At 47.1% G+C, this 17,977-nt stretch overlaps 1 protein-coding gene across 6 annotated transcripts in view; it reads left to right on the top strand.

Annotated features, from left to right (window-relative positions):
* The window catches only part of TRAK1 (trafficking kinesin protein 1), a 111,704-nt gene that overhangs the window by 77,026 nt on the left and 16,701 nt on the right, over window positions 1-17,977 (top strand). For all 6 annotated transcript variants that reach the window (XM_046680199.1, XM_046680208.1, XM_046680227.1 and 3 more), the window contains 9 exons: window positions 452-552; window positions 1,454-1,562; window positions 3,702-3,780; window positions 4,807-4,937; window positions 5,565-5,639; window positions 6,148-6,285; window positions 10,122-10,198; window positions 11,402-11,638; window positions 12,632-12,948. In XM_046680199.1, the coding sequence (XP_046536155.1) occupies window positions 452-552; window positions 1,454-1,562; window positions 3,702-3,780; window positions 4,807-4,937; window positions 5,565-5,639; window positions 6,148-6,285; window positions 10,122-10,198; window positions 11,402-11,638; window positions 12,632-12,948 (1,264 nt within the window). The remainder of the gene's footprint in view (window positions 1-451; window positions 553-1,453; window positions 1,563-3,701; window positions 3,781-4,806; window positions 4,938-5,564; window positions 5,640-6,147; window positions 6,286-10,121; window positions 10,199-11,401; window positions 11,639-12,631; window positions 12,949-17,977) is intronic.

Genomic DNA, 17,977 nt, shown 5'->3' with positions numbered 1-17,977 from the left:
CTGGTATCCCCAGGGTCTGGTCAGGGTCCTGGTTCCAGATGGGATTTGGTTTCAGCAGAAGCAAATGGCCTCTTCTTTCATTTGGTAACATGACCCATTTCTCTGGCCTTTTGCCCAGCTGGTCATCTGGCTATTTGCAGAGCCCATATGCTGTCTTGTCCCCCCACAACCATCATTCTAGAGTCTTCTAGTCCCCTCTTACCTCTCTTCTGTACCAAAGTAAAAATTAAAAATTTAAGTAGAGGGGTTTCTGCCAAAAAGTAGTGGGTTATATTTTTCTTAAGTGGGATCAGACTCAACCCTTTATTTTCTTTGAATAGCAGAAAATCAATTACATGCCTTCACTTTTAATCAGGAATCTTAAAAACCTTGTCACTCAGCAGTAGGTGGGCCTTAGTGGGGACGTGGTCACGTTTGGGGAGTGAAGGACGGCCCGTTTCCGTTTGTGCAGGTGTCGCAGCTCCGGCATGAGCTGTCCATGAAGGACGAGCTGCTTCAGTTCTACACCAGCGCCGCGGAGGAGAGCGAGCCGGAGTCCGTGTGCTCAACTCCGTAAGTCACTGAGGGCCTGGTCTGGAGGCCACAGCATGGGCCGACTGTTGTCCATTTCCTTGGAGTTGCCTAGACAGGGTCACTTTCACCAGCAATGCAGGTCAGCTGGTCTCAACCTTCTCCAGGGCAAGCATCTCTGAGTGTCTCAGAAAGAATGATTTACTCTCTTAGTGGGATTTTAGTTTTCCTCTAGCCGGCTCTTATTGCTTCTTGGTCAGCTAAGATTGACTTGGCCCAGCACGTTAATGGGTAGCAGGGTGGGCTCTGCTGTCAGAGAAAATAGAGTTCTGGAGCCAGAGGTGCCATGGTGGGTCCTGGGGACAGACAGTGTGGGGTTTCTCTAAGTCAGCAGAGCCTCATATTAGGGGCGCGAACTTAGAACCTGATAGCCTGAGTTCAGTTCTCAGCTCTGTGGCTTGCTAGCTGTGTGCTCTTGGCCAGGTTACTTAACCTCTCTGTACTTGTTTCCTCATTTGTAAAATTGGGCTAATAATAGTTCTTAGAGTTATGAGCATTAAATGAGTTAAGACATGTAGAGTACTCAAAACAGTTCTTGGCACATAGAAGCTCATTATAAGTATTAAATAAACTCCCAGGCATCTGGAATTGTGGAGGCTTCAAAGAGAGTTGATTCCCCCGAATTCTAAGGCAATATGGCAACTGCAAATTGGGGACACAGAGCTGGGATGTGGGTCAGAAGTGTTGGTATGCCTGTGCCCCGGCAGGTGCTATTTTACTGGGGGGGAGGGAGCAGCCTGTGGGTCGTTGTCACACCTGCATGTCATGGACTCTCCTTGAAACAGCCCTTTGCACTTCCCTGTGGTTTGCCAGCTGGAGGGGGGAACCATCTCTGTGTCTAGAAAGTGATCGTGCCCCCCCTGCCCCCGCTGCCCCCCTCCAGGCTGAAGAGGAATGAGTCATCCTCCTCTGTTCAGAATTACTTTCATTTGGATTCTCTTCAAAAGAAGCTGAAGGACCTTGAAGAGGAGAACGTGGTACTTCGATCCGAGGTGAAGTGCACTCCCTGCTCTTGTCTAGAAGGGTGGTGGCCCCGTCTGCCTTATCTGGCGAGAATAGCTGTGGTGACAGCACCATTCTCAAAGGAGATGGGCTGTGGAGGAACCTGAACCTTGGCTCACAGCTGCCACCAGGGCCCAGCAGGCATGCCTCACTCATGTGCTGGGCATTGCCTTCCAGTGCAGCGCACGCCATCGGGCAGGGTTGACAGACTGCTGAGTTATGCAGTGTGTGGACAGGCAAGTGGCCAGTCCCTCCTCCTCCACAGTCGGGGCAAACCTCCCACAGTGGGGTCTTTCCATGGTGTTCTCCAGCTCTGACGCAGCAATGCCCTAGAGGCCCAGTGTGAAAGCCTCTCTATCATGTTACTGCAGGTCAGGTGTGCTGTCAGGAAATATACACAAGAAGCTGGAGACATTTTAATTAGGTTAAAAAGGCTGAGCTGAGATACTTGGGAACTCAGCTTTTGAGTTTTGCTTTTTTTTTTTTTTAACTTCTTCCCCCCCTCCTCAAAGCCCCAGTACATAGTTGTGTATTCAAGTTGTAAGTCCTTCCAGTTCTTCTATGTGAGCTGCTACCACAGCATGGCTACTGGCAGACGAGTGATGTGGTTCCGTGGCTGGGAACTGACCCTGGGCCGCCGAAGCAGTGAGAGTGCTGAACTTCAACCACTAGGCCCTCAGGGCTGGCTCAGCTTTTGAGTATTTCTATTGGCCAGTCATTGTGCTAGGCACTGGCCTGCATTCTTTTTTTAAATTCTTCCCAACAAAGCTGGAAGCTGGTTATTTTCATTCTCATTTACAGTGAGAAAACTGGGACCCAGACTGCTGGGTGTTTTGATTTGCCAAGATCCTGCAAGTTAGTGAATGACAAAGCCAGGATTTGCAAGTCTCTGCGACTCCAAACCCCATATTATTTCCCTTCACCTGCTGCCTCTATCCAGAAACACAGATGCATGCAAATTTAGTGCATTTTGTCTTAATTATTGGTGAGTTTATGCTCTCTAGCCAGAGGTATGGGGCAGCTCTGTTTATCAGGTCCTTGATTGTCAGGTCTGGGCTGCATGCCCACCTAAGCTGGCCCAGGGCTCCCCGAAGCCCTCCAGTAGGGCAGACCACTTGTCACCCTGAACTTCCCCACACACTGGACAGCACCTCATGTCTGCACTCGACAGGATGCACTTATGCACAAGGAAAGGTCCGTGTTCTCTTGGACCTCACCTCTTCCAGTCTGCTGTTTACTGATGGGTTGCCAAGCTTCTCTGCCAGCCAGTGGCTGAGCCAAGATTGCTGCCCAGTGGTCCTCATTCTGAGTCCTGTGCTGCCCCTTCCAGGAAATGCTCCAGTCTTGGGCACAGCGATTGGTCCGGCTCAGAACCTTCACCTAAAACAAGCTGAGGGATTCTGATCCCAACCACAGATCCTGGCTCTTCCACCTCAGCTTGCAGGAGTGCAGTGTCTCTCTGGGGCCAGGACCCCAGAGCTCAGGGACACCTGCTCTTTAACTGGCATTTCCTTGGGGCCTTCAGATCTCTTATCTTCCCACCTTTTCAGCTGGGACGAAGCTATCCAGAGACCTGGGGTAGCTCTTGTGTCTCTGAATTTTAATCCTTTCATATTGTACCTTGTTCTACTAAGCTGAATACAGAGGGTTAACTAACTCAGTACTTCACAGGACAGTGCCTGGCACAAAGTAGGTGCGTAAGTGTTAGCCATTCTTGTCGTGGTTAGCCTTAGAATGCCTGTGGGAGGCAGAGCTGTGTCCTAGGCACTGTTTGGGTCACAAAGGGGTCCACGTCTGTGAGCTGAGACAGACACAGATGAATAAACAGAATGACACAGGGGTGGTGTTTACAGAGTTTTAGCAGAGCAAGGTGAATGGCTCTTGTGCACATTGCTCTGTGTGCTGCGCTCTAGTGATGCACGTTTTCGGCTTTGAGAACCTGAGATTCATTATCTAAGCAGAGCATTGGGATTGACTTTCTGTATTTGAGGGTGCAATGGGTGACAGGTGGGGAGATGCTGAAGGGTGGCTTCCCAGACCCAGGTTAGCCCTTGCGCCATGCCCCAGACTTGCCTGCCCAACCAGCCCAGGTGTGAATGCAGGGCCTCTGACCTGAGCCTTGTCCACAGGCCTGCCAGCTAAAGACGGAGACCATCACCTATGAAGAGAAGGAGCAGCAGCTGGTCAACGACTGTGTGAAGGAGCTGAGTATGTCCCGGCCCTCCTGCCCCACTCCTTTTCTGTCTTTTTACTTTCCACACCTGTCATCATTATGACTAGGCAGATTTGCATCACCCTTGATCAAGTGCTGTCTCCCTGCCAGCCTGGGCTCAGTGGCATCTATCTTAAGACTAGAGGCCTCCCCTGATCTTGCGTGGCACCCCTCCCCCTGATTTGTGAGAAATTGGGTGTAGGTTGTCAGCCATACATCATCTCAATTTCGCGCTGAGATAGATATTTAATTTTAATTTTGGCTTTCTACTGGAATACTGGAGGTCTTCAATGGCTAAGTTAGGCCCAGTGTCAGAGTCCTGTGTTGAAGATGTTGAGAAACTGCTTTCTAGTAATTTGATTTGTGAAAGTTGAGGCCAGATTTCTCAGGTTTGCAAATAAGTACTTCTCTCCATCCTCTGCATTCTAAGTTTACAGGTTAAAGTCAAACAAAAGGGCAAACAGAATGTTTTGAGTTTCAGCAAAATACTAAGTAAATGAAACACACCCTATGTTCAAATCTAGTAAAATGAGTTATGGCTCTGAATATGGGTTGAAAACACCCAAGGCAATTGTATTCTGCATGGCCATAGTTCCTTTTTAGAACAGAGTGCAGCAGGGGTTCCTGTTAATGACGTGGGTCTGCTCATTTGTGGAATGTGGGGATTTGCCCAGACACACCTTTGTTTTCCTGTGGCATCTCCTGGCTGACTCCTGAAGCCTGCCTGGTTTCCTCTGGGAAGGCAGCCTTGGTTAGGGGAGTCAGGCCCCTGCACTGAGCCTGGGAGCCACAGCTGGGGTCGGGTCCTTCTCACGACAGACTGAGCCCCAGGAAGCTGCTTTGCTTTACTCTGTAGCAAAATGGGCACTCTAAGTCCTTCTTCATATACGTTCTCCACTCCCCCCACCATGTCTTGTGATAAAGATTTTTTTCCTTGTACAAACCACAAAGAAACCATTCTCTCTTGGTCTGCATATGGGGTTTTCTGATTTACTCTTGTGATTGTCGTTTTTTGCTCAAAGGGGATGCCAACGTGCAGATTGCCAGTATCTCAGAGGAACTGGCTAAGAAGACGGAAGATGCTGCCCGCCAGCAGGAGGAGATCACACACCTGCTGTCACAAATAGTTGATTTGCAGAAAAAGGCAAAAGCTGTAAGGTTTCTGTTTCTCTAGCTGATACAAAAGTGGCCATTCTGAGATTGGGAAGGGACATTTACCCCTTTGGTTTGCTATTTTAGGAATTTGTGCTCCTCCTTTGGAGAAAAAGCTTAGCGCATTCAATAGTATAAAACTGGTTGCCCCTGAATTGGCAAGGGGATTATATTTTTCACCACTTATCTTCTAAAAATAATCTGCAAATTAATAAAATTCATTAAGAAAGCTGCTATAGGTATGGAGTTTTGGAATTTAATTATGAATCATCTAGTCTAGTATATGTTTTTACACAGTGCATCTGGTATGTTCTGCAGCAGAACAATAACCCCTTTAGATTTAAGATCAAGCAGCAAAAAACAGCGTAGTTTCCCACATCAGACTTTTGCTGTGAGCGTGGAGAGCAGCTGTGACCTTGGGGGTGGGGAGTGGGCTATAGAGAATGAATAGGGATATAGGAAACACTTTACCTTCGAGATTTTATAAAAGATGACATTTTACTCCAGTATAAGATAAAAATCTCATTGTAGACATGTGATAAGATCACAACAGATCAGGTAATAAGAGGAAAGAAGACTCTTCTAAGTATCTTAAAAGAGAAGCTGATTGACCTCTGCCACCTTTTAGTGCACAGTGGAAAATGAGGAACTTGTCCAGCACCTGGGGGCTGCTAAGGATGCCCAGCGGCAGCTCACAGCCGAGGTGAGTGTCCCACCCCCATGTCATCAGGGCCCCCGATTCCAGTTAAGGTGCCTCAGCCTCCCTCTGACAGGCTGTGGGATGTCCTTCTTAACGGCCATTTTTATATTGACTTGAATGTCATTCTTACTCCCACGGCAATTGCCAGTCCGTGCTGATGCTGTTATGGTCCTGAGGGCTTGGGAGGCCGTGCAGCCTCCTGAGAAACATTCCAGAAAGTGAAGTGACATGTAAAAGGAACCCCCTTCAAAGATGTGACTTGAAATGAGGCTGTGATGATTTGCTCTGCCGTTCATTTAAAGTTGTTTTTGTCTCAGTTGCCTGTTATTACGTTAGGAGATTTCTGAGGCTATAAGCGCACCCCAAGTGAAAGAAAAGCTGAGCCTTGAGGATTCTTGGGCGTTTGGCCTCAGCCCCGGGGGCAGCCTGTCCCAGTCTTTCTGGCTCTCTGGGTGGGTGAGTGCACATGCCCACAAGATCCTGACCCTCCTCCCTTTCTGGTGTCCCGCAGCTGCGCGAGCTGGAGGACAAGTACGCAGAGTGCATGGAGATGCTTCACGAGGCGCAGGAGGAGCTCAAGAACCTCCGGAACAAGACCGTGCCCAACACCACCTCCCGGCGCTACCACTCGCTGGGCCTGTTTCCCATGGTGAGTGCCTGCTAGCTTCCTGACGCCGGCGTTCCCACCCAGAGGGCAGCATGGATGCTGGTGGTGGGGCTCCGGGCCTGGAGTGGAGTCTGCAGGTGGCTTCTCATTGTGCAGCTTGGATCTGGATCCGAGTCCAAGGCTTATGAGCCCAGCTGGTGGTTTCTTAACCACATGAGACAAATTGATTCTTTGTTTTCCATCCCTCTGTAGCTGCCGTCTTTTCTACTCCTGCCCTTAAAACATAAATTGGATAAGAACTAGATTTAATGGGGACCTCAGGTATTCGGAAGATGTTACTTATACATTACTCTGTCTGACGTTATCAGAGTACGTGCTATTTTGGCCTCTTAAGTGCATTCCCGAATTCTTAAATTGCCCATATGGTTCTGCTGGTCATTTGTGTGCTTGTTTATCATTCTCCTGGTGGCTTTTAGTATCTGTGATCTGAAAAAATATTTCCCTCTGTGCTGGGTGTGGCATTTTAATATTTTTCATGTTATTTCCCCACAGTCTTATTTCCCCTGGCCTGATTTGTGTCATGTCTGGGCTTTAGGGAACATGGCTGAGAAGGGATTTTCCAGGACGTTGACCTCTCCCTGTAGTTTGGGCGACACAGGGCAGTTTCCCTCTGCTGGTCATTGCCCTGTGACATTTGGAGAGCTTACACATTTACCTTCTTCTCTCAGGATAAACCCCTTGGAGGTGGGGACCATGTCTTATTTGCTCTTTTCCTCCTTCCCTCTGTTTAATACTCCGCACCTGGCACAGTGGTATTTTGTAGACTGTAGAAGCTTGATAGATATTAGATTTGGATAGGTGGATGGACAGACTGAAGAACAGACTACCAAGAACTTTTATATTCAGTCTCTATTCCCATGGTTTGATGAAATACCAAATTCTCTCTGAGGAGAGAATAATTTTTGAGAAAAACTTCCCTAAATGAGATAGGTGTGGATGGCTGTTTAAATGCTTCTGAAACTCAGTCCCTTCCGCATTTGGTCTTTCCTTGGGGCTCTTTCCCTTCACCACCCTCCCCGCCAGTTGCTGACCCACAACAGACACTGTTCTTCCATCCCTTCTTGTCTCGCCCACTTTTCCTAAATCATGATCTCTTTTTCTTCTTTGCTTTTGCACCGCAAAGTCAGGCAAGAGCTCTCTCTGTCTCTACTTGATTGAAATCGAAGGGAAACAAAAGAAAGACAGGGAGCATAAATCATCAGCTTTCCAAGGGGCAGACTGGTGACCCAGTGATTCCAGGAATCCCAGGAAAGTCAGCAAAGAACATTCTGTCCCCCGAATTCCTCCATCTAAAGCTAACCGCACTCGGCTCCCAGACTGGCCTGTGTAGCTTTGCACGCCTCATGCCTCGGTTTCCCTCCTTCCTGACTCCTCATCTCAGTGCAGTGGTCTCCTGGGGCCGTCTTGTTCCTTGTGCTTCTAGGATTCACTCTACTGCATTCCCCACTCTCAAGGACAGACCTGCATTTTAAAACTAAACCATTACGTAAAAAATGTTGAATTGAAAATCTGCGTGTGGGTTTCTTCTGGAGAGATTCTCAGCTTTCATATTTGCTGAGGTAAAGCTTTTGTTTGCCTTTTTCTGTAGCTGTTGGCACAGCTCAGTTTTTGAAGATGGCTATTTTTAAGGTGCCTTATGCATTAAAGGTATTTAAGTCAATCTAAAGCTTGTACCATGCCCATGTTTCTGGAGCAGAATGCCCAGATCTGCCTTTCTTGCTCCCAGCCCTTCTAATTGCTGAATAAAACAGTGAGTAGCAGTTTTTGCTCAAGTATGTTCCCAGTTCTCTTGCCTTATGGCAGGAGTTCTTAATCTTGGATCCACAGTCAGGATTCAGGGGGCCCGTGAACTTTGAGGGAAGATGATACCTTTTATTTCCATTAATCCCCACCTGTACACAGTGTGTCCTCGTATGAAGGCAGGCAACAAACCACAGCAATATTAGCACCCCTGGTGACGTTGTCACTAGTGGAAATCACTGCTATTTTCATAGCACATTTCAGTTGCTGCAAATGTATCAAAATACTATTTATGCTAATCTCCATTTCAAAATGACAGTAATTACCAATCCTAAAGCCAGATCTGATACATTACACTATTACAGTTGCTGTTATTAATATTCTAGTAACTAGTTCAATATATCTGGCTTTTTTTTTTTTTTTGGTGAGGAACATGATTGTCCCTGAGCTAACACCTGTGCCCATCTTCCTCTATTTTATATGTGTGATGCTGCCACAGCATGCCTTGATGAGTGGTGTATACGTCTGTGCTTGGGGTCCGAACCCACGAACCCCGGGCTGCCGAAGCGGAGCATGCAAACTTAACCACTACGCCACCAGGCCGGTCCCTATCTGACTTTCTTTTTAATCCTAATTATTTTATTCATTTAAATGTATTATTCTGAGAAGGGGTCCACGGCTTCCCCAGACTGCCAGAGGGGATCATGGTCAAAAATAATTACAGACTCTGCTTGCGACTTCCTCCCAGCATGGCTTTGTAATTAGTAGCTTGATATCTCATTTCTCTTAAGTTGTATGAAGGTCCTTTCCTCTTGCAGAACTCTGCATGCAAACCATATGGTGAATAACAGTATTAAGAAAAAGAAACTGGCTTAAAAAAATGTCAGACTCACCTAGGGAAGCCCTTCACCATGGGGTTATGTTTAATGGCAATCTGTGGGTAATAATTACTAAATAAAATTGCATATTTGTGGATAGGAATTGAAAACATGCCCACTAACCCTTTACTGATTGAGCTTCCTGCCAACTCCTATCGCGTGTCCCCACTTGATTCCAGCTCATACTGGAGTGTCTTGGTGGACTGTGGGGCTGTGGAGATAGATGGACATCCTGGAGTCCCCATGTGCTGACTGCTGGGAAGCCACTGGCCACAGTGGCTATGTAAATTTAAATCAATTAAAATTAGTACAATTAAGAATTCAGCTCCTCAGGCACACTGGACACATTTCAGGTGCTCAGGAGCCATCTGTGGCCTGTGGCTCCCATATTGGACAGTGTAAATAGAGAACGTTCCCGTCATTGCAAGTTCTGTTGGTTAGCATGGATGTAGCCCTTCCCTTCAGGTTGTCCTACATGGTGTCCTCCTCGAGGCCTCAGCAGGTGCCTTTCTGCACACAGTAGGTGGTTCAGGGGGAGGGGGCACTCATCAGGCAGGCTGTATTGTTGAGTCTTGCTTTCCACTGGGGAATTGAGACGTCATCAGTGACTGGCCTTCCCCTGATCCACAAAATTCACAACCGACCTAGAGAAAGACATAAGTTCGGAGAACTCACAAGGACTTGATGTGTTGGGTGTCTATGTATGGAGGAAATGAAAGATTACTGGTAGAAATGAGACGTGACCTGGTTGTTAAAGGTGGGTGGACCACAGATCGTTGGTGGGGAGAAGAACTTTCCTGGCATGGGGGCCAAGGGGAGCACAAGAATAGAGGCCTAGATGGCAGTGCCCACGATTCAGGTCCCCCTGCCCAATAAGTTCTCCGCCTCTCCTTGTGGTCACAGTCACAGCTTCACTGTTTGGCTGAGGGAACATGGGGTTTGCTTTGAGACCCTTAGCTGCACGGAAGTGAAGGGCCTTTACACTCGTGCTCATTGGTGCCTGCTGTGTTCAGAACCACTGTCGGGCTTGCTCAGTGAAGGTCTGTAACCGGCGAATGCTGTCAACTTTGAGTTGTGGGAGGTCTTCAGACTTCTGAGGCCTCAGTTTCACTCCTATGGCTAGCCAGGCCATGTGCCTCTTTTAGAGACAGAGCGTTTGAATTGCTGCTCACTCAGTGTGTATCTTCTGGCTTTTCCCAGGACTCCTTGGCAGCCGAGATTGAGGGAACGATGCGCAAGGAGCTGCAGTTGGAAGAGCCCGAGTCGCCAGACATCGCGTACGGCCTTAGTTCTAAGCTTCCCAGAGCCTGCCTTGTGACCTGTGGTGATCAAAACCAGCCCTGTTTGGGCCTCAGACACCAACAGTGATCACTGTGATCCTTCCACAGATTAAGGGAAAGATGAGAACACAGCTGACAACACCCCCAGCTCCTCTTGTTAAGTTTTAAAGATAAATTATGAACTTCCAGAAAGTTGGGGAAGGGGAGATGTGTTTCCCATCTCTTTTAACACAGGCTCCATGTGGACACCACCACTCATTTTTATCTTTCCTTTCAGTGGAAAACACTACTTTAAAAATTTATAGCATCTGTTAGGAAAGGAAAAATAGGGTGCAGTATGAGATAAAGAGGGCTCTTCAAGGGGTATGAGCAAGGGTTCCATTTCCTTTCTGGGATATTGGCCTCTACCATCTTTCTTCCTAACTAGAGACCTTGTACTTGGCCCGCCCCGAGGTTTATAAGGAAGCCGTGGATCCGATTTCATTGTGTTTTCTCTGTATTCAAACCCCATTGACAAAACATAAGTCAGATCCTGGGAGTGACCAGTGTCCCTGAGCCTCATGCATGTGTGAAGCCCTCTGCATCCCAGAAAGAAGTGACTGTTACAGCAACCTGCCTACCTTTTTCTCCTTAAAAGGGAACAAATGAGCATCAACACGTAGTTCTGCTCTTAGAAATAGCAGTTTCCAAAAAAAAGATTAATCTGATGTTTATCTTCTCACTATAGAAGTTTAAGACTAATTTTTTTTTAATATATGCTTTTTTTTTACATATATGAAGGGTCAGCAGATACTCATTCTACACATATTTATTGAGCGCTATTATGTGTTGAACAGTGAACTCTGTCCTCTTGGAGTCTGTGTTCTAGTAACCATCCTGAAAGAAGGAAACTAGGTGGAAGACAAAAGTACCACTTACATATTTTTATTTGGAGGTCAAGCTTAAGGACACTGAAAAGCAAGATCACTCTTGCTGGCATCAACTTTAGCACACAGCCATGTATCAGAGCCCTGCATTCAGTGGGTGTTGAGTCTCTTGAATTCCAACCAACTCCCTCAGAAAACACGTGGAAGGCACAGGTTGCTTGGGGCTCACGTGAGCCAGCTGCCTTTTGGCTCCTCAGCTGATAGTTTTTGGAGGGTTTAACTCCAAGGTCATTCCTGCATTTGCTTATTTATGGACGATGTTGTGTCTCCCCAGGCACCAGAGGCGAGTCTTTGAGACTGTGAGAAACATCAACCAGGTGGTCAAGCAGAGGTCTCTGACGCCCTCCCCCATGAACATCCCCGGCTCCAACCAGTCCTCCGCCGTGAACTCCCTCCTGTCCAGCTGCGTCAGCACCCCCCGGTCCAGCTTCTATGGCAGTGATGTTGGCAACGTCGTCCTGGACAACAAGACCAACAGCATCATCCTGGAGGCGGAGTCGGCTGACTTGGGGTGAGCCAGCCAGGAGCTTTTATCTTTCTGTTTTGGAGAGAAGTGGTGTGGACTGAACACAGCTTCAGTAATCAGAAGAGGGGGGCTGATAAGAATCGCCTGAAAAGTATCGACCTTTTGGTTCTCAGATGTTTTACCAACCCACTGAGCTTATGCTTATCCTTGATGCTGCTATTTTGACCAGTTTAAAGAGGTATGACAGGATGCACCAGGACCTCTGCTTTTCTGTAAAATGCTGAAGGGCAGAGGATAAGTGAGTATTTTTTTCTGTTAATCTTCACTGTTAGGCTACAGAATAGACATTTGTTTCATGAACCCTCTGTAGCCTGGAATCCTGAAAGCCTGAGGAGGACTCAGGCTCTGTCTCCTGACCAGGGTCTAGTTTGCTTCAGAAGGTGGGGTGCTGCACGCCCAGCAAGTGCCTGTCACACCGCGCATCCCTGGGGTGGGCCTTCCTCAGCAGTGGTCAGTCCCTCTTTGTCCTGAAGCCCTGCAGAACGCTCCCGCCCCCACTGTCGACTTTTACATCCTTTTCCTGTGACAATATAATTGGTTCTTCTGATAGAGGGGGTCAGATGGTTGGGAAAGTGCTTGAGCTCTCAGCTCCGTTAATGCAAGAGGAAAGAGAGGCATCCCTCCAACCAGCTGCCTGCCTGGTATCTAGGAACTGCGGCCGCAGGAAGAAGGCTCCTTCCTAAGGGTTCCTGAGGGGCATGTTTATAGGGACTGGGTTTTTTCTTCAGTGTGTGCAAATTTTCATTCCACCTTAGTGCTCTCTCCCCTCTGCTACCCCTCCCCCCCAAAAAAACCCTGGGCAGGCATTTGTTTTTGCAGTTTTCACTAAATTTCAGCTACTTGCCTCCGTTTCCTTAGAAAACCCTGCACCATGCGGAAATGTCCACCCCCATACGTTTAGCAGGAAGGCCTTCATTGTACATGATACAGCGCCCCCTGCTGGCTTCCCACGCTCACCCCCGTTTCCCCTCCTTCCAGAAACAACGAGCGGAGTAAGAAGCCGGGCACGCCGGGCACCCCGGGCTCCCACGACCTGGAGACGGCGCTGAGACGGCTGTCGCTCCGCCGGGAGAACTACCTCTCGGAGAGGAGGTTCTTCGAGGAGGAGCAGGAGCGGAAGCTCAGGGAGCTGGCGGAGAAGGGCGAGCTGCTCAGCGGCTCCCTGACGCCCACGGAGAGCATCATGTCGCTGGGCACGCACTCGCGCTTCTCAGAGTTCACCGGCTTCTCCGGCATGTCCTTCAGCAGCCGCTCCTACCTGCCCGAGAAGCTCCAGATTGTGAAGCCGCTGGAAGGTGATCACAAGGGGCCCCGGCCTCTCTCTGCCCTCCTCAGCGACTCCCTGTGGTCCCTGATCCACCACCGGAACGCGGGGAACCTCTGTCACGCCTACTCCTTCTTCTTCCGAGATAGCCACCCGCGCTGCTGGTTTGAGTTCCTCTGATGGGAGCTCAGCCCAGGCCTCCGTCCCTCCCGGTGCAGGTTTGAAATGCACACAGGCAGCCGAGACTTAACCTCAGCCTGCTAAGCCAAAGAAAAGGAAAGACCGCCTTGACGTTGCTTTCCGAGTTCATTCTTTTGCGTTTAGGACCTTAGAAATAAACATCTTTTTGAGAGTCAGAGGCACTGCTAACATGCTTAAAATTAATTAGGTCATGCCTAGGGGTCTGAGAAGCGTAGAGAATTAATATTTTGCCTTCTCAGAGATGTTGGTGTCAGGGAGGCATGCCAAGCAAATGCTCCAAGTTGATTTTTCAATAACCACAAGTGAATTATGATTTGTCGGCTCACATGTTCTGCTTTGATCTTCAAATAAAGAGAGTGTGGCTTTCTTCCAATGAAGTGTGTTCTGAGCAAGGCTCCTAGACTTCTGCAGTTTGCCAGTGAGTTTTGTGCCCTCCTCAAGCCTGCCTTTTCCTGGGGCAGTTCAGTTTTTAGTACCAGACACCCCAGATGATTAACCTCATGAAAAACTCACCTTTTCTATTTTTGTTTTAGGCATTATAAAATGTCTTCCCTTACCTATCAGTACCCAGCCAAGAGCCACCAAACGTTTGTAGTTTTTCATTTGTTTTACTCCTTTAGTCTGGAAACCCATGAGAGTTTGAGAAGGTATTTTAGAATTGCATAATACATATCTGATGCAAAGCCAAATCAAAATTTCTTTAAGGCAGTATTTCTCAACTTTTTTTATTGACCCCTTTAAGAAACTATTTTAGACATTTATTCCTAATTGCTCCCTTCCAAAAAATTTAATACCAGATATACTTTTTATGTACTGTATGTATATCTGTGCTCTGTTCCTGAGAAGACTACAATTATTTTGATCCCATAGAACCCATTTTCATTCTCTCAGGAGCAGTATCACCCATGTTGAGAATTCGTGCTGTAAGATGAGGCTGTGCTTGTGAAAGACCCAGGACATGCTGGTCCCCTATTTGCCAAAGGAAGGAAGAGGGTGGGCTAACATTCGTTTTTCATGAGTATTTTTTAATTGTGTAATTTAGGTCCTTCTTAGATTTCAGAAAAGGGATGGCTCATTCTTTTTCAAATTGTTTATTCAGTTGTAAGCTTGGTAATTGTTTTCTGATCCACAGTTATGTCTGTTTTTCTTTCAATAAAATCTTCCATTTCTGCAATTTTACTTTTTGCCTTTCTTTTCTTTTTTTCTCCTTTGTCTCGCAAAGGTCATTGGAATTTATCATCTTGTCTCTGTTTTCTATATTTTACTTTGTGTTTCATTAGATCATCTAAAAATATGTTTTTGGATTCATTTTCCAAGCATATTGCAGGAATAGATTTTTTTTTTTAATTTATTTTGACCAACTCATCTTTTTTCTTGTAATCTTGTGACTTAAACAGCAGTATTTTCGTGATAAGTGAATAGAATAAGAAGAAATCCCGTTAGATTTGCAAAATAAATTTCATCTATAGTACCCTGCTCACCGGGAAGCTACATCACTATATTAAGCAGTCTTATCTTATCACTATGGCATGTAACGTATCCTCATGATAGAAATCCCTCTGGCTCCATTTTGTAGTTCTGTGACTTCTTAGCTGTTTAAACTACAACCAATATTTTTTTTTCTTCCTCCCCTCCACAGTTCTTTTTGTGTCACTGTGTTTAATTTGATAAAATGGAGTGCTGGCATGGAAGTCTGTCTGATGCCAGGTTCAGTACAGCTCTAACTGTGGTGTTGGATAAGTTACTTCACCTTTTTGAGCCCTGTTTCTCTTATTTGTGAAATAGGGCTTTTGTCTGCCACAGAAGATTATGCTGAAGAGTAAATGTGATGTGTTTTGTATTGTGACCAGTACCTCTTAGGGTCTTATTAAAATGTAGGCCCCTCTTCCAGCAGCTCAGGTCTAAAGTGTGGCCTTACCCATGTTGAGACCTGGTCCGGCGTTGTGCTAGGGCCGTGTTCTTGCACCATCCTTTTCCACTAAGAAGCTGATAGGATTCCTGTGATCTCCAGTAGCCCAGGTAAATGTCCCTGGGGTGAGGCCCCTGGAGAATGTTAGCTAGTATCACAGCAGATAGCCGATCTGTGTCTTCCATCTATGTCTCCCTTACCTGTTTAATTAGTCTTGCTATCTGCTTATTGGTGTCAGCCAAAATAGCTGGGCGAGGTGTTTAAGAATGCCAGCACTCTTGTCTCTTCGTCTTACCTTACTCATTTTAGGCAAGTGAAGAACCAATGAAATTCAAACTAGAGATATATCTGCATTAAAAAGATGAGGCAGGCAGTATTGTTTCCCATATAGTTTTCTCTTCCTTTCTGATTAATTATAACCAGATAGTATTTCCAAATAAATAAGGTAATATGTAATTAGGGAAAACCACACACTTAGAAGCCGTACATCATCCAGCAGATTTAGTTCTAACGTTTAAGCTCCGAGTGCTCTGCTCACATAAATGGATTTGGTTTTCTTCTCCTTTGATGACATGAAAATGTTTTCATTAGAAGAGTGGGGTGTGGAGGGAAGGCGAACAGAAGGAAAGGAACAGTGATCGCGATTACCTTTCCACGCTGTCCTTGCCCTGTTGCAAAGAACTTCATCTTGGTGCCAATGAGGGACACGAAGCTTCCTCTCTTTCCCTGCCTGGCCCCAGCCTCGCTGTCATGGAAGGAAGGTAGGAGTTCAGTGATTCTCCTGCTTAGTGCCTGACAAATCAAAGCAGCCAGGCTGAGGCATGAGCCGGGGAAAATAAGGGGTAGAAAAGAGGCAGCAAAAGCTCTGAATAAGATGTGATTCATATTAATTTTTAATTTGTGTGCCATCTTGTATCAAAGGATGGACTTCAGGCAGCCAGGAGATCAGTAGAATTCCTCCATGGTGGTCCAGGCAGTGGACGGGAAGTGGGTTGTGAGGTGTTCTGCCCAGCTCCTGAGCTCAGTAAACTCCCCTGGGGCTGAGAACCAGTCAGGAGAGGAGATGGTCCATGAGCCCCACCATGTGACATAACTAAGTCAGATGTTTGGAGGCCGTCACCAGCATTCACTTTGGCAGACTAGAAAACACCTGTATGAGGATTAGAAAAGCTGCTCAGGTGTGTTATTGACCTGATTTCTGAGACTCACACATGTGAGTCTGCTGGCCATGAGGCAGTCTATATGGTTAAGTGGGGTGGACGCGAGCCAGCCTGGGTTTGAATACCAGCTTGGCCACTGGCCAGCTGTTACAACCTCTGGCAGGTTACTTGACCTCTCTGTGCTCAGTTTCCTCATCTATAAAATGAGGATGACAGAGTTATGACGATTAAGTGAGATAATAAATGTAGACCTCTTAGAAAGTGCTGGCACTTAGTAAGTGCTCAGTAAAGGTTGGCTGTTCTCATGTGAGTAAGGGAGGCCCAAGGCGTGGGCTAAAAATCCAAGCACCATGTATCTTTCCACACAATCTTTCAGTTGTAACCTCACTAAATTTCCTTGGCTGTGTGTTTTCAGGGAATGCAAATAACCGTGCACTTCTGTAGCCTCTTAACTCCAAATGGCAAACCTTTTGTAGCCTCATTTCCCCCTCGAGCCCATACATGGGGTGGGGACAGATGGGGGCAGTCTGTTGAATGGATCAGGGGTCAAGGCCTATGGGGCTCCGGATGGGGCCCAGACCCCTAGCCTCACTGCGTTCTTTTCCAATGCCTTGTAAACGTCTTGAGCCCCCTTCGGAAGGACAGGGAGATTCAGCACTTCCTTGACACAGTTCTTCACTTTCCAGTGTGTCGACTTTCCCTTTTTCCCCTTCCAAAAGTAGAGATGATGTGGTCATCCCGGGGATTTCTCATCCTTCTAAGACCCATATGTGCAGTCCCCAGCTGGAGGTCATAATGCTTTGTTTCAGATTTCTTCCCCTGCACTTTTGTTGCCAGGAATGTGCCTGTGCTTCCAGTGGACACATGAACAGGGGACCCATTATGGATTATGGATGGGAGTCTCTAGGAGGGGGCACGAGAAATCGCACCAGCAGGAGTGTGTGTGTGTGTGTGTGTGTCTCCTGGTGGGCTCTGGACCACAACCAGAAGTTTCACTGCCCACCATTTGTGCTTCTCGCTTAGCCCGGTTCCTGGCTGGAATGTTGATATCCTTGCTTTTCAGACCTGTGGATTTTAGGGGGCGGGCAGTGTGAGATTACTGAAAGAACTTGGCCTTTAGCACTGAACCCTGGCTCTACCAGTGCTAATTCCATGACTGGACAATGATCTTACTTCAGTGAACCTCGGCTGCCTCATCCCTAAAGTGTGGGTGATAATCCTTAGCTCATGGGGTGGGTTGAGGAGTGAGCTGATGTGGTACATGTGAGAATCGCTGCTCTAGAAGTATCTTACCACTTAGTGAGAGAGGAGGTATGTGATGCCCTCATTCATTATATGCACCTCTTTATTATTTATTTTTTTTGCTTAGAGTATTTTCCATTTTTTTTCAATAGATTCAGGTTAAGTAGGTTCTAGTGTACTTGTGCACACTGAAAGCTGGGACAGGCCTCAAAGTGTAGGAGCTCTTCTAAACCTGTATTGCCTGTGTATACAATTTTTTCTCTTTTAAGTAGATTTGAAATGGCCCATTTACCAAATCCTTTCAAGACTCCTTGGCTGAGATTGTCCCCTGAGAAGTCACTTCCCAGCGGCGTTTGGAGGCAGTGAACCCACTGGTCACACCAGCAGGTCGGGAGCTCCCGATGATCGCAGCTTCTCCGCATCTCGTTCCCATTCCTGACTGCTCCCTGACCTCGCCGCCTGCCCTCCTTTCCTCCTCTTTGATCATGACTCCTGGGCTGCTGGCTCCTGGCATCCCTGGTTCCCCTTTCTGATGTTCCCCAAGGCAG

Source organism: Equus quagga, chromosome 1 (assembly GCF_021613505.1).
Source record: "Equus quagga isolate Etosha38 chromosome 1, UCLA_HA_Equagga_1.0, whole genome shotgun sequence".
In the NCBI taxonomy this organism is placed as follows: Eukaryota; Metazoa; Chordata; class Mammalia; order Perissodactyla; family Equidae; genus Equus; species Equus quagga.
This window is presented reverse-complemented; position numbering and strand designations above follow the sequence as displayed.